Raw genomic sequence first — 22,572 nt, 5'->3', positions numbered from 1 at the left:
TGTTTACAGACCGCCTTCGCGTACATTTTCCTGCAAATTGTGTGGGTGACGGGTGCTACCAGGACAGGACATGCGTACTCTTTTCGCGAACACTTTATGTGATCACCGATTTTCGGTTATGTGTCGCTATGGTACGGCCAGCCAAGGTGACTCAGAAACCACCAGTCTCAAATCGTACATCCCTCGGATGTAGGGTGTGTGGAAAGTGTACTGTCAGTAATCCTTGAAGGATGTATCCGCTGTATAATCTCTTTATTATACCCCCGTTTACGAAGTAAATCGGGTGTATATAGCGTTCCGTCTGTCCGTCCGTCCGAGCTTTTGTACGGCCCATATTTTTTAACCATGCACCCTAGCTTCATCAAACGTGCTACACCCATTGACCACAATGAGTACTTGTGCCTTTTGCTAGTTTGAAGATTCTGATTTTTTAAATTTTGCCGTTTCCATGGAATCATGGTGAAACATAAATTTTGGGTAGAGTTTGTTTACAATATTATGTATCCTAGCTTCAGCAAACTTGCTACATTAACCACTATGATTGTTTTTTTATATCTTTCATAAGATTCTGAAAGTTTACTATTTTTCATTTATGTATAATAAGTATGCTTCATGCTTTGTAGTTAATTTCCAGTATCAAAGGATTCCAAGAATGTATGTTGTGCTAAGCATTGATTATCCCACACTAGATTGAAATATATTTGCAAAAACATGTGTTCATTTCAAACATAATGCATCCACATTGGGTTACAAAGGAAAGGGCAGTTCCTCTGACTTAAAGCAACAGGTATACTTCATTAATTAACAAACTATTTACTATTTGTTGTTGACCAGTGGGGATAACGGGGGTATGTGAGCTTTGCTCACTTCTTTCTTGTTGTTTGTGGTTTAACGCCCTACTCGGCAATATTCCAGTTACGTGACGGCGGTCTGTAAATAATCCGAGTCTGGATCAGACAATCCGGTGATTGATATCACGAGCATCGATCCACTCAATTAGAATATGATGACATGTATCAAACAAGTCAGCGATCCCGTTAGTCACCTCTTAGAACAAGCCTGGGTTGCTAAAGACCTATTCTAATCCGGATCTTCACGGGTCAGCTGTTTTGTGAGAAATGAAAGGACAAAGATTGCTGTGTTCAAACATTCATTGACTTGACTTTTTCCAGGACATCCAGTACGACCAGAAAAAATGTTCTGCAAAAACGGAGGCCAAATTATTTTTTTCATCACTGTTGTTTCTTCTCCATCTGGAATCCATATTGAAAGTTCCAGGAAATATAAGTATCTACTTTACAAATAGCAGTTGCAGCTATCTTTTAAACGGCATGACAGTGTGACATACCACTACAGTTGATATCACAGAAAACATAAACAACCATAGCAATAATAACGTGCTTTTTAATGTGCAGTTCCACACGTATAGCACATGCTCTAAGCGCTACAACGAGACTGAAAAAATAAGAGTACATCTTCATGATTGACATAGTTGGTTGGTTTGTTGTTTAACGCCGCACTCAGCAATATTTCGGCTATGTGACGTCGGTCTGTAAATAATTGAGTCTAGCCCAGATAATCCAGTGATCAATATCATGAGCATCAATCCACGCAATCGGGATCGATGACATGCATCAACCAAGTCAGAGAGCCTGACCACCCGATCCCGTTAGTCACCTCTTACGACAAGCATAGTCGCCTTTTGTGGCAAGCATGGGTTGCTGAAGACCTATTCTACACTGCATCAAACACTCAGGAGTCTATTGTATTTTCTGAACAGGTATGTTTGAGTTCTCATTTGAACCAGTCCAGTGATGCAGAAATCTTGATGTGAAACGGCAGAGAGTTCCAGAGAGCCGGATCTGCATTGTTGAATGCTCTGTGGTCAAAATATTTCAGTTTTGGTTTGGTGATATTTTAGAGCTTCAAATTTTCTGATCTGAAGAGGAACACGATCGGACAAGTACACTGGGTCAGCTGAGTGGAGGCAGTTGTAAGTCAAACAAAGTACTTTGAAGCGGATTCTAGACTCTGTAGAGGTATCAAGTAAAACTTCTTGGGGGTAGTTTTCATGCCTTCCTTCTTTGGAAACACAAAGTACTATCCCTTATTCTACCTACATCGAGCGTCGACCGAGTAATTTCTTCATTGCATAAAAACAACGGGCCCTCCCTTCATCCGACTGAGCTGTTTCCTTTTGCCAGTTCATTTGCATAACACTAGCGTCAAGCCTTTTCAATAGTTCTGTAAGGGAGTAAAATGCTGCCATTTTGGGGAACCGGAGACAGTTTTATTTTGAACTTTTTGTATTGTCTAGTTCTTTGAATGGTCTACCCCCGTCTGTATTGATACATGTTTGACATTATGGAACATTGTTGTCAGATTGACTGAATTCATTCTATCATTCAAAGGACGTTTGAAGACGACACATCTTCAGGCTGAGTCTTTTACCAGCTGTGACGAAGTTTCTGAAGTGACTGAACAGATGCACAACCTCCATCTTGGCGATGAATGATGAATGGCTGGACATGGTTTCTTTCAGTATGTTGAACGCAGCTTGGGCATCCTTCTTGGACTTCAGTTGAATCTCCTCCCTTGCTTGCTCGACTGGTTTGAACACTTTGTCAGTAACTGCAGGTTGTCCATGTATTTCTTTCAGGTAATTGCATGCCAGTAATTTTTCAGTTACTAGTTTAAGGTCATCCCCAAATCTTCTGGAAAGTCGTTCTTTTGGATATGGAACAAAGGAATCGTTGTTGGTTGTGATCTTGGCATCCCTGTATGCCAGTACAAAGATTATCTCATTCCTCTTAAAAAGTTGATAAAAACCATCCTCTCCAAGTTTCAGGTACCTGTCCCTCACAACTTGACGATATTTCCCCCCTCCCTTTGTGAGACGTGACCAGTAACTTGCCAGGATATCAAAGCTGTTATTGCAAAGAAGGTATCTGAACACAAACTCAGCAGAAATGCGGATTTGTGAGCATGCATCTCTGGTAGAATTCCCAAAGCCCTCCTTGACGTGAATGAGATAGGTCTTCCCCTCAGTGTAGTAGAGGATGTCATACAACTCTATGTTCTTCTGGCCAAAAACAAAGATCCTGTCCCCCAGGAGATATCCCGAAGTGTTGTCAGAGACCAGTTGATCATACAGGATGTAACCTTCATTGTAGTGTTCTTCGGCCTGTTGGCAGAGCATCCTGAGGAAAAGTTGCCTGGCTCTTTCCTCAAAGCTTATACTGAGATTCTCCATATAGTCATCCATCTTTACACCTTTAAATGTGTTTTGCCCAGCCTTCATGTTAAAGTCATCCAGGTTTGAGTCTTTATGCAAAATTTGCTTCATCCACCTTAGAAACAATCCCCCTTCAAATGTCTGTTGTCGTGTGGGCATCTTCTCTTCATCGCTAACGCAAGTCCATGGCAACGAAAGGATATTTTCACTCAGGCGGTTGTGCAGCTCAACTTGGCTGAATTGGTCTTCTAGATTCACCATGTACTCGTTCTCAATCTTCAGCCATTTTCCACAGTAGCAGAACATGGACAAGCCTTGCGCTGTTGAACAATGGCCTTCCAAAAACGTCAGCAAGGGGAATCTTTTCTTCCTAATTTTATCCTTGTCAGAACTGAAAAACTCCACAAACAGCCTGTCAATAACCTGATCATATTCAGATGAGTCTATCGCATCTCTAACTACTTGCATTAGCTCATCAAGTCTTGGTGGATCATTGTCCCATGCTTTCAAACACTGAAGCTTGGGTCTGTGTGGTGTCTTCATCTTGAGGATAAATCTGTTTGCATCATTCCAATCGTCCAGGTTACGATGGGACAACCGTAGATTAAGACTCTGTTCTGGGTTTTTGAGATGAGAGGTTAGTCTCTCTTTCAACGCTGTATTCATTTTTTCCACTGTTTTCGATTTCTTTTCTACCTTCACTTGACTAAATACAGCAAAATTGACGTCATCAGTCTCAACATTATTGTCTGGGTATGTATTGGATCGCCTACCTCTTGTGATATGAGAAAGACGATAAAACATGATGGCTATATCTTTCAGACTCATTTGACGAGATATTTTGATATAGGTATCTCCTACAATCATAGACACCTTGCTTGGCTTGCCTCTCTTAGTTTGAAAACTATTCAACGAGTAGAGGGAAGCGTCGTCTTTGAGTGGCATCTTGATTGACGTTGTAATTTGACCCAGATAATCCCAGAAGGTGATCATTGTTCCTTCATCAGGTCGGTAGGATAGTGCTGATGATGAGGTGGGCCCACTGATATGTTTGGAGGATAAGGACTTCAAATTGAATTTCAAAACACGTCTGGCACATTTAATTGGGAATTCTTCATCGCACACATGTTCTTTTAGAAGTGAATGGTTTCGTCCAGATGTTAATGCAAATATTTCCGGGAAATAGACAGAGGAATCCGACCCAGAAGAGTAGATATGTCTAACAAGAAATAGAATAATATCTATGTGTATATCTGAATGTAAACTTTGGTCTGTACCATCTTCACTGGCAAAGAATGTACCAACTGTTTGTAACAGCTTAGACGGGGGACTGGTTCGGCTGACATAGAAGATCTTCATCAAAAACTTTCCTGGAAGGCGTTGAAGTGTGCCAGATACAGATGAAGAAACAACCTTTTCTTCAACAGGATTTCGGGATACTTTCGTCATGATGGCATTAATGAACGTTTCAGCCTCCTCAGTGCTTTCTTCTTTTGAAGAATAGTTTCTGCCACTGAGCTTCAGTTTGGTGATCCTCATGGCAGGCATTTTCGTTTTGGCCTCACTGGCAAGCTCCCCCCCTTCACTACCTTGTGATACATGTGAATCAAGGCTCATTGTCCCTGTGGTACTGGGGTATGTTCATGTACTTTGTCTTTGCATTTACCTGAAACATATATGGTCAGTATCAGTCGAAATGTTGGAAGGCATTATGCTTATAATCAACAAAAACATGTCATACGTCTTGTGAAACCTTTTTGTTTTCATCTATAATAAGGACCACCTATCATCCACATTAATCAAAAACATTCTAGACGTTTTGGGGATTTGGGTTAACAAATAAATGGATATATGTCTATGTCATTTGAAGAGTACATTGGAAAACATGTCACACTGCCGTTCTGTTGTGGCAGCACCCGAGTAAAACGGGTTTGTTTGTTTGTTGTTTAACGCTTCACTCAGAAATATTCCAGCGAAATGACGGCGGTCTGTAAATAATTGAGTCTGGACCAGGCAATCCAGTGATTAATATCATGAGCATCAATCCACGCAATTGGGATCAATGACATGCTTCAACCAAGTCAGTGAATCTGACCACCCGATCCCCCTTAGTCGCCTCCTACGACAAGCATAGTCGCCTTTTACGAGAAGCATGGGTTGCTGATGACCTATTCTACCCCGGATCTTAACGGGTCAGTGAAACAAGTGCAGCAAGCCCTCCCACCTTATTCAGTGACATAACAATTGAAGGGTGACGATGGCCTAACCTAGCTATTTTGCATAAATGACCCAAGTACCCAACATTTGGTGAAACCATTTTATGAAAGCCTCATATTTTCAAACATGATAAGACAATATATTTTAGTAACAAGGCCATCAGCCCATAATACATACACAATACATTAATATAGCATGATAAAAATGCTAGAGATAAATACATACAATTATATATACACATATTTGTATACATACAACATGTACATATATATGACATGACAAACATGACAAAAAGGTATTAGGTATTTCTTAATTTGTATAAAGTATAAACCCATATTAAGAAGGACAAGATCATCTGTTAGCATTAGCTGTGTGAATTATATTACAGATGGACATTCAGTGTAATATAGCGAGAGATACTTTCTTCATATAGTGGCATATCCTTCACATGTAAACGTTACATGGTATATTTCAAGTTTTTGGACAAACAGAAATTGCAAAATCGTATATTATAGGGAGTGTAATTGTGTCCTCCAAGTTTACAATTACACAGAAATTATTTCATCTGCCACACTCCCCAAGTACTATATTTTAAGTGTATTCTCATCTTTCCGACACAAGAGGGTTAACTGACTATTAAAGTCCAGTTTCCACCCTTGCCAAAACTAGGCAGGAATTATGGAGTCATATTTTGGCTGGACTAACGAGTATATGCATAGTCCAATCAAAATCTGCAGATATAAGTCGATTGCAGGATTTGAAAAAACATGTACCGCAAACTCTGTGTCAACAGATATTTTCCAAATCTTTTAAAAAAAATCATATTTTTATTCAAGGGGCTCACTTGATTTGATGCACTTTGCAAAGTAAGACCCGCTTAATTACAAGACAGATTTTGATTATTGATCAGACTATCTTGACTGGGCGCCGCCATTTTGTTTGAAACAAATGCAAGTGATATATGAGGGGCAATCTGATTGGTCAGTAGGAGGGACATAGAAGGTGCCAGAAAACCTAGTTTGGCAAGGTTGGAAACTTGACTTTTACTGTCAGTTAATTCCCTCGCCTAGGGAAGATGGTGTATTCTTAGGGAGACGAAGATACCATTTACAGAAGGGGTATTTCGTTTCGATACTTTCAATTAATTTGATGTACACTGTTCCCAAAACTTGAGCTCCATAACATAAGATCAGAACGACACCACGGTCAAATATTTTAAAGGCAACTTGAAGGATAGGTATCCATTTTTCTTTTGGAAGTAGTTAATGAATCCGATTGATTTGTTTGCTTGAGCTGAAGGCCTTACTCCACAACCACTTGGTGATGAAAACAGTACTTAAATATTTATAAAAATTCACAACTTCAATTTTTCCTTTGAAATCCCATTTTTTGTAACTTTTCAATATTCCAACTCACCGAAACACAATAATTTTAGTTTTGTTTAGATTTACTTCCATTCCAGTGGATACACAAAAATGTTCAAGAATATATATTATCTTTTATAGCTACAGTTGTAAAGCACTGTTCGCAACAAACGATACATCGTCTGCGTATGATAATACAAATACATGTGGTATCTCACTACTACTTGTACTAAGGAATATGTGACTTTAAATATTAACTCACTCACTCACTCACTACTAAGGAATATGCCTTGACCAGCATTTTTTCCCAACATCACTCATCACTTCGGGCTTTGGATGCTGGTTTTTATAATGTATTGTTGAATCATAGGTTATTCTTTTTTAATTGTTCACGCAGCTAGTTTTACTTCTAAACTGTGATAGTCTAGTTATTTATACTGTCCGTCGATGACAGGTTTTTATTCGTCTAAATTTATTAATGATAATGTTCTCGTCACTATATGGCTGAAATACTGCCGAGGTGACGTTAAATTTTAACTCACTCACTCATCACTTCGGGCTTTCCTCCCTCATTAAGCTGACACGCAGTGATATAACTGGAATACTGTACTCACTCACTCCCAACATCACTACAAGGGAAATAATCAGAAAGACAATCCTCCATTCCAACACATGACAAGTTAGAGTACAATAAGTGCTCGTAATTGTAGAAAGTTCCAATTTATTCCCAAACCATTTCAGCTTCTTAAAAGAATGTTGTGGGTTACTCTGTCCAAAGCCTTCAAAACGTCAATAAAGATGCAGTAAAATCTTCCCTTGGTCTTTGAGATGTATTTCTGTAAAGTAGCTTAAAGACTAAATATTTGGTCTGTTGTGGAATATCCCGGTCTAAAACCTGCTTATGTTTACTTAAGACATTGTTATTGTCATACCAGGACTGGAGGCGTTGGTCCAGAGTGGAAGTCAATATGATACATAAAGTGTCAATGAGAGATAGTCCCCTGTAAATTATTTGGTTCATCCACTTTACCTCCCTTGAATAAGGTACATATTATGCTCTTCCCCCACTCCCCAAGAAAAACTGCAGTGTGAAGGATTCTGTTGAAAATTTTGGTAAAGATAGGTGAAATATAATGTCTCAATGATTTCACAAACTCACTTACAATACTGTCAGACGCTGGTGACTTACTTTTTTTTAAATTGTGCAAAAACATAAGGACTTCCTCATAAGTGAAAGGCATTTAAATCATCACATATCATCATATCTGCGTTAGATAAGTCTGGATCCTCATCATGTATATCAGTTACTCTGAGAGTTATAATCACAATCAATGTGTTTCTCAATACTGGGAATATTTTGAAAATGCTCAAGCCACTGGTCTGGGGTAACAACATTTAATATTCATGAGGCACATCTACATTTTTTAAACTTTTTCCAAAATAACTTGGGGTTGTGTCTCTCAATAACCAGCTTATTCCCTTGTTTCTCATAATAATTTTCTTTATTAGAAGAGAATAAAGACTAACACAATCTATGCAGAACTCAATGTCCTCTCCATAGTCTTGGTGAGCTCTTAAAGCTGCCGGGTCGGTCAGGTAGCCTAGTGGTTAACACATTCACTCGTCATGCCAAAGACCCGGGTTTGATTCCCGACATGGGTACAATGTGAGAAGCCCATTTCTGCTGTCCCCTGCCGTGATATTGCTGGAATATTGCTAAAAGCGGCGTAAAACCATACTCACTCACTCACTCTTAAAGCTGCATAGTTTCTCTGTTTAATGGTCTCTCACTCTTCATCCCACCATGGAGGTTGCTTTGTTGTCATAATGTAACTACTGGACTTAAAAACCCTCATAGTGATTGCTACATTTCTGTCATTCCCCTGATTGTGTTATTTATATCCCCTGCACTCAGAGACACAAGTTCTTCATACTTTGTGAAAAATAGTTCTTGGAAATTGTTTAGTTGGTTTGGTTTGTTGTTTATTGTTTAACGCCGCACTCAGCAATATTCCAGCTATATGACGGCTGTCTGTAAATGATTGAGTCTGGACCAGACAATCCAGTGATTAATATCATGAGCATCAATCCACGCAATCGGGATCGATGACATGCATCAACCAAGTCAGCAAGCCTGACCTGCCGATCCCCTTAGTCGCCTTTAACGACAGGCATAGTTGCTTTTTACAGCAAGCATGGGTTGCTGAAGACCTATTGGATGATAATTCTGATTATCCGATTGATAATTTTAATTTATCATCCAAAACTGGCTCCCACAGGAGATATAGCTGGGATGAGATCAAGCGATATCTACACTGTAGATATCGCTGCAAATGAAATTACATCACGGGAGTAGTGAAAAACGGGTGTTGGATCGTAAAGTTGTGTAAGTTTCCCTAAGACCTAGAACGGGTGTTTGATCGTAAAGATGTGTAAGTTTCCCTAAGACCGAGAACGGGTGTTTGATTGTAAAGATGTGTAAGTTTCCCTAAGACCGAAAACGGGTGTTGGATCGTGAAGCCAGAGTCACCAGAGCGTGAGGCACGGTAACGGTATAACGAGACAGCGGTGGCACTATAGCGCGGTAATTGAGCGGATGGTAGAGCTCGGGCTGCGCCCGGTAAACTGCATTGTTGCCGTAAAGGTCTCCCGGGACAGTTGTGTGAAATCACATTGTTTCTGGACAAAACTTTCACATAAACATCCAATGTCATACTCACGGGGGAAGTCTTTAAAATTCAGATCAGATGTGAATTTATATAATCCTTCTATATTGCATGAAAGTTTGCTCAGCTGTGTTTGGCCTAGGCCGTCTCCTCATGACTCGTTGTTGTAGGCAGGTGTAGTGGTTGGAGTGATCTCCCTTGTATTCCCACTTCCGGCTCCAAACAGTAAACACGTGGGTTCACGATGAGGCACATCACTGCAAGCGGGTTCTCTAAGTTGTGCAGCTGTTGTCATAGTAGATCGACTGTTACTAACTGACACACATATTACAGTATGGTTCCTTCGATCGTGTTGATACACCTTTCTACCGACGATTAATCTGTTGTGCTGAATCTTCTTTGCATTCGTAGTTCTCTGCAATATTCCAATCAATGACGGCGGTCTGAAAATAATCGAATCTGGACCAGACAATCCAGTGAGTGACATAAGAGACCATATAATATATAATAATCTATTATGTGGTCTCTGGTGACATCATGAGCATCGATCCACGCAATTGGGATACAATGACATGCACAAACCAAATCAGCAAGCCTGACTACTTGATCCCGTTAGTCGCCTCTTACGACAAGCATAGCCGCCCTTTACGGCAGTATGGGTTGGTGAAGACCTATTCTACCCCGGATCTTCACGGGTATGGGTAGTTGGTATAATGCTAGGAGATCCTCCGTGACTCGCCCTTGTCCTTCTTTCGATTTACGGAGCACATCATTCCTGTCTTTTGTTATTACAATCACAATCGCCGGTGGATTCTTCTTTTTACTGTAAATACTGTGTACCCTCGTTATATGAATTTCGTCATCTCGAGTTGCGTCATAATTCACGCACCAGACGTTCGGATTCATCCCAGTGTTCTCCTAGTTCGCCGTTTAGCTCAGGTAACACAAGATTATTTCGCCAAGATCAAGACTGGAAATGCCCAAGCTGATCTTCCACGGTGTGTGATCTACGTTTGCCTCCCATAACGTAGCCATGTCATGATTGAACGCGTTCGCCCAGTTTGGTGACCTTATTATCAAGTTTCGTGAATCTGTCTCTAAAAGTATAAATTTGAATCTGCCTTGAAGTGGTTGTACGGGCGGAAGTCTTTCCCATTACAGGACTCACTGGAATTTGTTATCGCTTTCGTGCCTGAATCAGACTGTGAAAATATTTGCTGACGTGTCGTCGGACCGGGGTTTGATTCGACCGAGCCACTCATAAGTAGTATAAAAAACAGCAGAATTAGTCTCAAAGTTAATGATTAACGCCTTATTGAACGATGACTCCATGTAGGCACTTTTTGGATTTGTGTGGTTGTTTAAATGTTTCTATTTTGACCGTGTTGTTCAACACTGATTCCCATTGGGAGAATTCAAATTCCCACGTCTCTACGGTAGGATTACCCAGCTTTTCGAACATGATATCGTGCAGAGTGAGTGAGTTTGGTTTAATGCCGCTTTGAACAGTATTCCACGGCGTGTCAGCTTGATGTGGGAGAGTGAGTGAGTGAGTATGGGTTTACGCCGCTTTTAGCAATATTCCAGCAATATCACGGCGGGGGACACCAGAAATGGGCTTCACACATTGTACCCATGTCGGGAATCGAACCCGGGTCTTCTGCGTGACGAGCGAACGCTTTTACCACTAGGCTACCCGACCGCCCCTGATGTGGGAGAGAACCAGGCAGCCATTAAGTAACGTTTTAGGCAGTGTCCAAGAAAGGGTTTGATTTTATATTTAATGTTTAAATTGTAAGAAATAATTTTTGCTTGATGTACAACAATTTTGAAAAAAAGACAACAGTATTTGAACTGTTATCTTGATTTGGATATTGCAACTGTATGTTAATTTTGGTATGTCGTTAATATGATATTTTCATTTGAGAATGAGATACAATAAGAGTACACCATAATCTGGGATTCGTGCCACAAGCACAGGGCATCCGGTGTATGCAAAGGGCTAATCATGGACGGGACACAGGAAGCCTATTTCTGCAAGGGGTAAAGACATTTTAAAAATTGGTTTCCTTGAATTGATTTTCGGCAATGTCCCCTCACTCTTACAATCTGCCTCATATTATTTTATAAGAAGTAACATATCGCATAGAAAATGAATTTTACATTGTTTGAGCGTTTGTTTTATTTGCCATTTCAAGTGAGTTTGAATATGCGGAAGGCTGATGAAGCAGTCTTTAAAAAACCTCAATTGCTCTGATTGATATCAGTATCAAACATCAGTAAGAAAAGAAACAGATCTTAGGGTTTGTTTGCATGAATATTACTGGAATCATAGACATAGAATCATAATAGGTGATAGTCATGACTCTTTTTTCAGTATACCGTATTTCCTCTATTAGACGCCGGGACTCTAAGAGAAGCCGGGTCAATTGTTCAGTGCAAAAAATAGAAGCCGGGCCTCTAATAGACACCGGGTCGCCAAATTGATAAAATTAATGATCCCTTTTCGGGACCTAAATTACATAATGATTCGGGACATTCGTGGTCATAGTGAAATGGGGTTATTAATAGAAGCCGGGCCTCTAATTGAGGAAATACGGTATGTAACGGGGGCGCAGGTGGCCTAGTCGTCTAAGGCGCCGCAATTCGCTGCGCAGAATTGCGTCCCTCGGGAATGCCAGCAAGTGTCGTGGGTTTGAACCTCCGTTCTCCCCGATTATGTTTCTAGGTTTGTGAGGACAGCCTCTGTGGTCTAGTGGTAGATCGTCCGCCGAAGCCCAGCCGCGCGTCATACCAAAAGACGTTTAAAGGTGGTACTTGTTGTTACCCTGCCTGGCGCTCGGCAATAAGGGGATAAAACAAAGGTATGTCGCCTCAGAGTCAGTATACTGTATCTGAGATGGGTATTCATGTTAAACCGCGGCATGGTACCTCAGTGGTCTAGGACTATGAAATCGGCAATAAGGTCAACTCAATACTAGTATTCTGGTTTTGTAGCTGAAAAATATATTTAATCTTGGTAATAATCAAATAGATGTGATCGTAATCTAACTTTAACAAACGAGACCCAATCATCATCCAAATAAAGAAAAAATGATGCAGGGTCATAGTTCCTTTCTTGCGTTACGTTAGTTGCATGGTCCTGTGGTCTCTGCCATCATACTCTGTCGCCACCGCGATCTGAACAGAACATGACCTAGATTACAGTAGAGGCAGGCGGCGTGGGACCGCAGTGCAGTAATTAACTCACTGCATGTCAGTATTGCAGCGAGACAACTTCTCGTAACCAGTCGCACAATGTGCACTCAAGGCGAAGTCTGAGTTAAACCTTGATAACAGATGACATACCTCTTATTTCTGCTAAGGCCTCATCACTGACATCAGATAACTTGTGAAACGTCTATTCTGTTGTGAGTTGATAGTGATTCTGATTCAGAGAATCAGCTGGCGTTCGTTGTTGTTTTCCGAGGCATAACGATGTATATAAACCACGTGACGCATCTTGTCCAATAGAAATGCCTAAACACAAGTGCAGATCCCGGCCTACAGTTGTTGCTGTGTTCAAACGTGGCGTTGGGGCAGCTGTGAGATCCCCGCCACCACTCCCATTATTTGGATTCGCATCCGCTTTAAATCTGATGTGTACACTACTCGCTGAGAAAGTGCTACGAATTCTCCTTTGGTAATGCTGATTTCAAAAGCGTCGTTAAAAAAACCCCGGGAACGTGTTAATAAAACAAACGGTCACAGGCAAATGCGTACATGTACGGTCGACAGATGGGATTTATATTCCGCGAACACGGACTCGTTATGAATAGGGAATGTGTGTGGGGGTGGGGGTGTGTGCGGTGGCGGGGGGTTTGGTTATACTTCGTAATTAGCTATTCTTTTAGCAACAAAACCAGATATTTCTTTATTTAAAACTGTGAGCCAATGCATTTGTTTGTGACCGGCTCTTTCCTTTATTACAACACATACGCATGTTGCCACGTATGGCAAGCCGTTTTCACATTTATTACGGAATTACAGATATCTTCAATTGTTTTAAAGATATCTGTATTTTATTTAAAGATATCAATAATGTTTTAAAGATATCAAAAAATAATTGAAGATATCTTAAAATGTTACGGTGATATCAAGAAATTAGTTTGTGATATCTCTAAATGTATTTAAGATATCATTAAACAATTACCATCCTACAGTACATAAATATATTAGAAATAAATTCAAGATACCTTAAATTCAATTCAAGGTATCTTGAAATAAGTCATACATATCCACAAATGCATTGCAGATATCGTTAATTCAATTAGAGATATCTTGAATTCAATTAGGGATATCTTTAATTCAATTAGAGATATCTTTAATTCAATTAGAGATATCTTTAATTCAATTCAAGATTTCATTAATTCTGCCCGTTACGGATATCAAACATCCAATTAAAGACATCATTAATACTTTTGATGATATCTTTATATCAATTATTGATATCAGTTATCTTATTTAAGAGACATTATGACATTATTATAACCGTGGTTTCAGGTAGTACCGTGTTTTGTTGTGATGGCAACAGTGCCGACAGTAAACGGGGCTTTGGACATGTTCACGATGGACAAGTTTCATCGGCATAACCTCTTAGTAACGTACATGTATATGGCTTACCCCTTAAAGGACAAAAGTCATGACGTTTGGCACTACTCATATTATTGTGACAACATAGTTTACAGTTTCACACGTTTCAGTGATCATGACGTTAACGATGACAAGGGACGGTGGGGTAGCCTAGTGGTTAAAGCGTTCGCCTGTGACGCTGAGGCCTGGGTTCGATTCCCCACATGGGTACAATGTGTGAAGCCCGTTTCTACTATACCCCGCCATGATATTGCTGGAATGTCGGGGTGAAATCCAACTCACTCACTGACCATGACAACAAAGTTTACACATTCACACGTATCAGTGATCTTAACGTTTACCGTAACAATTTCACACGCATCATGATAGTCAGGTTATGTATGCCAGACAAAAGAATTAAAAGGGTACTCGTATATACAAATGTATCAAGTATGAAGTCCAAACACGTATTCGAACTGTGCTCCTGGTCGATAAAGAGACCTACTGACGAATTAATTCACTCACCTGACAGCATTGTTGATTAAAATGCAGACTTTGTGAGATTTCACCGGGAAGGGGCGGTTCGTGTGATGTGTGTGCAGAGTTGCGTCCCCTAGACGTGCCAGAAACTTGTTGTCTCTTGTTCGATTTGTTTGTTTGTTGTTTAACACAGCACTCAGCAGTATTCCAGCTGTATGACGGCGGTCTGTAAAAAAATCGAGTCTGGACCAGACAATCCAGTGATGAGCAAGGGCGGATCTAGCATTGTTAAAAGGGAGTGGTCCAAAATATCAAAGTCCTCTGCCTGGATCAGCCTATGTCCTATACAACGAGTATTGATTAGTTAAATCTCTCCATTTCGCAGATTATCATTTACCCGTGTAGAATCGGGTAGAATAGGTCTTCACCATCCCATGGATGCCGTAAAAGGCGACGTATGCTCATCGTAAGAGGCGACTAACGGGATCGGGTGGTCAGGCTCGCTGACTTGGTTGATGCATGTCATCGTATCCCAATTGCGTGGATCAATGCGCATGATGTCAATCACTGGATTGTCTGGTCCAGACTCGATTATAAACAGACCGCCGTCATATAGCTGGAATATTGCTGAGTGCGGCGTTAAACAATAAACAAACAAACATTTCGCTGACAAGTAAGGTTACTACACGCACCCAGCAGATCGGCTGAAGTTATACATGTGCAGCAAATGTAGTCTGTCGTATTGACAAAGCGTTCATTTTTTGCCTGCACTGAAAGGGTACCGAACAATAAACCCGAACCATCAGGCTATATAGCCGGATGTTTGAAGGAATTATATCATCTTATATTCAACGCTGTGATGGAGGGGGTGAATATCGTTAGAGTCTACTTCAATCAAATCACGACTGGACGGTGCGGATAGCTTAGCGGGTAAAGCGTTCGCTCGTCACGCCCTTGACGCGGTTTCGTTTCTATGTTTTACGTGTGAAGCCCACTCATTATGTACCCTGCGGATATATAGCTCGACTATTGCTGAAAACAGCGTAAACCAGAAATACTAACTCACACAAATCGGAGTATTGACGCATTGTTGTATGTATTGTAAGGTATTGACGCGTACCTTAGTGACTGTAGTTGCTAATATTATACTGTCCGGAACTGGCCGGTTTTCCCGAAGTACCTCCGTGTGAGTGGGTGGTTTTACGCCGCTCTTTGGGACACCAGAATGGGCTTCACACATCGGGAATCGAACGCGGATTTTCGGCGTGACGAGTGAACGCTTTAACCACTAGGCTACCCGACCGTCACGAAGTACCTCCGACTCTACGTAAGGAGAGAAGTACCCCCCCCTACGTAAAGAGAGAAGTAACTCCGATACTACGTAAGGAGAGAAGTGCCTCCGACACTACGTAAAGAGAGAAGTAACTCCGACACTACGTAAGGAGAGAAGTACCTCCGACTCTACGTAAAGAGAGAAGTAACTCCGACACTACGTAAGGAGAGAAGTGCCTCTGACTCCACGTAAAGAGAGAAGTAACTCCGACGCTACGTAAGGAGAGAAGTACCTCCGACTCTACGTAAAGAGAGAAGTAACTCCGACACTACGTAAGGAGAGAAGTACCTCCGACTCTACGTAAAGAGAGAAGTAACTCCGACACTACGTAAGGAGAGAAGTACCTCCGACTCTACGTAAAGAGAGCAGTAACTCCGACACTACGTAAGGAGAGAAGTACCTCCGACTCTACGTAAAGAGAGAAGTAACTCCGACACTACGTAAGGAGAGAAGTGCCTCTGACTCCACGTAAAGAGAGAAGTAACTCCGACACTACGTAAGGAGAGAAGTGCCTCTGACTCTACGTAAAGAGAGAAGTAACTCCGACACTACGTAAGGAGAGAAGTGCCTCTGACTCTACGTAAAGAGAGAAGTAACTCCGACGCTACGTAAGGAGAGAAGTGCCTCTGACTCTACGTAAAGAGAGAAGTAACTCCGACACTACGTAAGGAGAGAAGTGCCTCTGACTCTACGTAAAGAGAGAAGTAACTCCGACACTACGTAAGGAGAGAAGTGCCTCTGACTCTACGTAAAGAGAGAAGTACCTCCGACACTACGTAAGGAGAGAAGTAACTCCGACACTACGTAAGGAGAGAAGTGCCTCTGACTCTACGTAAGGAGAGAAGTGCCTCTGACTCTACGTAAAGAGAGAAGTACCTCCGACACTACGTAAAGAGAGAAGTAACTCCGACACTACGTAAAGCGAGAAGTAACTCCGACACTACGTAAAGAGAGAAGTACCTCCGACACTACGTAAAGAGAGAAGTACCTCCGACACTACGTAAGGAGAGACGTAACTCCGACACTACGTAAAGAGAGAAGTAACTCCGACACTACGTAAAGCGAGAAGTGCCTCCGACTCTACGTAAAGAGAGAAGTGCCTCCGACTCTACGTAAAGAGAGAAGTAACTCCGACACTACGTAAAGCGAGAAGTGCCTCCGACTCGACGTAAGGAGAGAAGTGCCTCCGACTCTACTTAAAGAGAGAAGTAACACCGACACTTATTTCTCTGGTTCTCGTAGACTATGCAGAACCTACCTTATCTGCCTGACTATGAGTTACACATGAGAAACAAGGTCTTTCTTATTTTAATCAGTTTAACGATGCATTACTCGAGTAATCTCTATATACGCCGAGTCGATTGCTGGATACCGTTTTATCCCCAGTACCAAATTACTCGTACATTCACACTCGACTCGACGGTTAAACATTATTATAAATGGTCATATTCATATCATTTTCGATAAGAGGTGAAGTGAAATGGGGTTTAACGTCGCGGTCAAGATTATTGCACTCATGAAGCGACGTGCATGCACGGGCAGACGCTCTGTAATTAGACCACGGACAGACCTTGAAACATAAACGATGAAAGGAATATTAAGTTACCATGTACACGGCTCATGTAAAGACGCCTGTTTCAGGGTAATTTAGAGGGTAGGGTGTCGACTTGTACCCTAGAAGGCCCTTTTTCAATTCCCAATATTTGTACAAGGCTACCCCTTTCCACCTTGAACGTATGGTAAAATCACTAACTCGCTCACTAATCGTGTATTAGCGATGTCCATGTAATTTTGTGTTTAAAACACCCCAAACATGAATTTGGTATTGTTTTACTCATTTTCATGCATGCAACCTGGTGACAATGTACAAAAATAATCATGCTATTTTAACTTGAGAAGTTGAATATTTCTTCAAGGTTTTAAAGAAAAAAAAAAGACGTTCTTCCTCTACCTGGTTTTATAAACAAAATGTCACACGTACAGCGTGTTCGTTTTAATTAGATAATTGGGGCGGTGGGGTAGCCCAGTGGTTGAAACGTTCGTAAGTCAAGCCATAGGCCCGGGTTCGATTTCCCCCATGGGTGCAATGTGTGAAGCTAATTTCTGGTGTCCTCCGCCGTGATATTGCTGAAATATTACTTAAAGCGGAATATACAGCCAAACACCGTTGTCTCGAAGTTGAAGGGACATACGTAACTACTTCGAGTTATGGGAGGTTCGACACAACCGAAAATGGTGACGAAAGAAGGAATAGGCAGGGACGAAGCTTTTACTTGGAGACATCCGGAAGTTTGACACAAAGGTGTTTGACTGTATAGGCTGCTTACCTTATGGACTGATTACCAGGGTGCCGTTGTACCAAACAACTATCGCTCTATGACTGTCGTAAGTCTATGTTAAGGTGTGGGAGTCAGTGCTCAGATCGCTTTGTACAACGACACCCTGACTGGTAATGAGGGTGATGATTATTAGCTATTCAGTGTGTGATAGGAAAAGGCTTTTGAATAGGTCAGATAATTTCCATACCACTGCTAGCAAGTTTTTCTTTATAATTTTACATTTCAAGTGAATCAAAAAGGGCCCATATCCTCTTCCTTTGAAATGATAACTATTCGAGACAGCAAAATAAACATGTCGTCAATATTTACTAAGAACTAAATGAAGGAGGTCTGATATTAAAAAGAGGTCTGTAAGTCGCCCTAAGAAATACAATGGCAGCCATTAGAGAGATTGTATTCTAAGTAATTGGTGGTGACACCTGCCACTAGAAAATCAGACCTGTCACTTAGGTAAGTCACTGTCAACACCGTACATGCCACTGGTGTTGACAGCCGTCACCTAGGTATGTCACTGTCAACACTGAACATGTCAATGTAATATGACACATGTCACCTTGGTATGTCACTGTCAACATTGTACATGCCACTGGTGTTGACAACCGTCGCCTTGGTATGTCACTGTTAACACCGTACATGTCACTGTAATATGACACATGTCACCTAGGTATGTCACTGTCAACACTGTACATGTCACTGGTGTTTATACCTGTCAGCTAGGCATGTCACTGTCAACACTGTACATGTCACTGGTGTTGACCGCTGTCACCGAGGTACGTTACTGTCATCACCGTACATGTCACTAGTGGTGACACCTGTCGCCTAGGTATGTCACTGTCAACACTGTACATGTCACTAGTGTTGATACCTGTCACCTAGGTATGTCACTGTCAACATTGTACATGTCACCTAGGTATGTCACTGTCAACACTGTACGCGCCACTGGTGTTGACACCTGCCACCAAGGTATGTCACTGTCAACACTGTACGCGCCACTGGTGTTGACACCTGCCACCAAGGTATGTCACTGTCAACATTGTACAAGTCACTGATGGGGACACCTGCCACTACCTTTTCACACCTGTCGCCTAGGTATGTCATTGTCAACATCGTACGTGCCACTAGGGGTGACACGTCACTGCTATATGGCACATGTCACCCTGTCACCCTGGTATGTCACTGTCAACACTGTACATGTCACTGTTATATGACACATGTCACATTGGTATGTCACTGTCAACACTGTACATGTCACTGGTATTGACACCTGTCACCTATGTATGTCACTGTCAACATTGTACATGTCACTGTAATACGATACCTGCCACCTAGGTATGTGACTGTCAACACTGTACATGTCACTGGTATTGACACCTAGGTATGTCACTGTCAATATTGTACATGTCACTGTAATATGACACATGTCACCTTGGTATGTCACTGTCAACACTGTACATGTCACTGGTATTGACACCTGCCAGCTAGGTATGTCACTGTCAACACTGTACATGCGGCTGGTGTTGACACCTATCACCTAGGTATGTCACTGTCAACATTGTACATGTCACTGTTATATGACACATGTCACCTAGGTATGTCACTGTAAACACTGTACATGTCACTGATGTTGACACCTGTCACCTAGGTATGCCACTGTTAACATTGTACATGTCACTGTTATATGGCACATGTCACCTAGGTATGTCACTGTTAACACTGTACATGCGGCTGGTGTTGACACCTATCGCCTAGGTATGTCACTGTCAACATTGTACATGCGGCTGATGTTGACACCTGTCACCTAGGTATGTCACTGTCAACATTGTACATGTCACTGTTATATGACACATGTCACCTAGGTATGTCACTGTCAACACCGTACATGCGGCTGGTGTTGACACCTGTCATCTAGGTATGTCACTGTCAACATTGTACATGTCACTGTTATATGGCACATGCCACCTAGGTATGTCACTGGCAACACTGTACATGCGGCTGGTGTTGACACCTATCACCTAGGTATGTCACTGTCAACATTGTACATGTCACTGTTATATGACACATGTCACCTAGGCATGTCACTGTCAACACTGTACATGTCACTGATGTTGACACCTGTCACCTAGGTATGCCACTGTCAACATTGTACATGTTACTGTTATATGGCACATGTCACCTAGGTATGTCACTGTCAACACTGTACATGTCACTGATGTTGACACCTGTCACCTAGGTATGCCACTGTCAACATTGTACATGTCACTGTTATATGGCACATGTCACCTAGGTATGTCACTGTTAACACTGTACATGCGGCTGGTGTTGACACCTATCGCCTAGGTATGTCACTGTCAACATTGTACATGCGGCTGATGTTGACACCTGTCACCTAGGTATGTCACTGTCAACATTGTACATGTCACTGTTATATGGCACATGCCAGCTAGGTATGTCACTGTCAACACTGTACATGCGGCTGGTGTTGACACCTATCACCTAGGTATGCCACTGTCGACATTGTACATGTCACTGTTATATGACACATGTCACCTTGGTATGTCACTGTCAACACTGTACATGTCACTGATGTTGACACCTGTCACCTAGGTATGTCACTGTCAACATTGTACGTGTCACTGTAATATGACACATGTCACCTTGGTTTGTCACTGTCAACACTGTACATGTCACTGTAATATGATACCTGCCACCTAGGTATGTCACTGTCAACATTGTACATGTCACTGGTATTGACACCTAGGTATGTCACTGTCAATATTGTACATGTCACTGTAATATGACACATGTCACCTTGGTATGTCACTGTCAACACTGTACATGTCACTGGTGTTTATACCTGTCACCTTGGTATGTCACTGTCAACATTGTACGTGTCACTGTTATATGACATTTGTCACCTTGGTTTGTCACTGTCAACACTGTACATGTCACTGGTATTGACACCTAGGTATGTCACTGTCAACATTGTACATGTCACTGTAATATGACACATGTCACCTTGGTATGTCACTGTTAACACTGTACATGTCACTGGTGTTGACACCTGTCAGCTAGGTATGTCACTGTCAACATTGTACATGTCACTGTTTTATGACACATGTCAGCTAGGTATGTCACTGTCAACACTGTACATGCGGCTGGTGTTGACACCTGTCAGCTAGGTATGTCACTGTCAACACTGTACATGCGGCTGGTGTAGGTTTCCTGACAATTCAACCATGCCCTAACCCGATGTAATCCAGTTTGGAACTGACCCTCATTTTCCACTGCTTGGTACGGTGTGGAAGGATCACCAGAACTACCCGGATGTCTTGGGCATTGTGGAGCCATTGATGACAGCTGGATAAACCTCCTTGTATTCACATTAATTATACACCAACACGATACTAAGTGCAAGGTTTATTCAGTAACATTTACATCAGTATTTATCAAACATACGTGTGTGTGTGTGTGTGTGGTTTTACGCCGCTTTTAGCAATATTCCAGCAATGTCACGGCGGGGGACCGTCTTGGGCGTGACGAGCGAACGCTTCAACCACTAGGCTACCCGACCGCCACCTATGTATGTATGTATGTATGTATGTATGTATGTATGTATGTATGTATGTATGTATGTATGTATGTATGTATGTATGTATGTATGTATGTCATCATGTATGTATGTATGTATGTATGTATGTATGTATGTATGTATGTATGTATGTATGTCATCATGTATGTATGTATGTATGTATGTATGTATGTATGTATGTATGTATGTATGTATGTATGTATGTATGTATGTATGTCATCATGTATGTATGTATGTATGTATGTATGTATGTATGTCATCATGTATGTATGTATGTATGTTTGTATGTATGAAAAAACATTTTGTTCAAATGATTAGGTAGAACTGCATTGGCAACTAGCGACAAGTCAATATTAACATCACAAGTATCTTTCACAATTAGCAAGATTGAGTGCACCAAATCGATTCAAGCTAATTTGAAAAAAATGATAGCAACAACTTTGAATTTTCACATGGGCTACCACATCGGCAGTTTCAATCCTCGTGAAAACCTTTTCTAAATAAATAATGTTTTTAATTCACTATCACCTTCTCTGTATTTAAATCGAGAGAAAGTTTCAAACTAACTTTGTTGAATGGGTGATTTCTTCCACAGTTAAATAGAGGATGGTACAAACGAGAATTCAGAAATCGTTGTGGCATGGTTACATTATGAGCATTTCTAAGGTAGTATGTTATGTTTGTTAGTGGGGCACTACACCAGTAAGGTATTACGGTTACATATTGTTATATATTTTA

The 22,572-nt window shown here is 41.3% G+C and overlaps 1 protein-coding gene across 2 annotated transcripts; it reads right to left on the bottom strand.

The window, feature by feature from the left end:
* Nucleotides 1-1,137: 1,137 nt before the first annotated feature.
* On the bottom strand, nt 1,138-13,052 carry LOC124145916. 2 transcript variants are annotated; one of them, XM_048383178.1, is made up of 3 exons: nt 12,831-13,052; nt 9,537-9,941; nt 1,138-4,901 (listed from the first exon to the last, which is right to left on the bottom strand). In XM_048383178.1, the coding sequence occupies exon 3, from the start codon at nt 4,850-4,852 to the stop codon at nt 2,402-2,404; it is 2,451 nt and encodes an 816-aa protein (XP_048239135.1). In that variant the 5' UTR covers nt 4,853-4,901; nt 9,537-9,941; nt 12,831-13,052; the 3' UTR covers nt 1,138-2,401. The 2 variants fall into 2 exon arrangements, with proteins under 2 accessions (XP_048239135.1, XP_046371842.2); XM_046515886.2 differs by lacking the exon at nt 9,537-9,941 and having other exon boundaries at nt 12,831-13,051.
* Nucleotides 13,053-22,572: the final 9,520 nt, after the last annotated feature.

The sequence above is a fragment of the Haliotis rufescens genome, unplaced genomic scaffold (genome assembly GCF_023055435.1).
Source record: "Haliotis rufescens isolate VD_foot unplaced genomic scaffold, xgHalRufe1.0.p SCAF_45, whole genome shotgun sequence".
Taxonomy (NCBI): Eukaryota; Metazoa; Mollusca; class Gastropoda; order Lepetellida; family Haliotidae; genus Haliotis; species Haliotis rufescens.
This window is presented reverse-complemented; position numbering and strand designations above follow the sequence as displayed.

What these genes read in the sequence shown, in the direction of transcription:
- LOC124145916 (XM_048383178.1), bottom strand. Translation starts at nt 4,852, where the DNA reads ATGAGCCTTGATTCACATGTATCACAAGGTAGTGAAGGGGGGGAGCTT.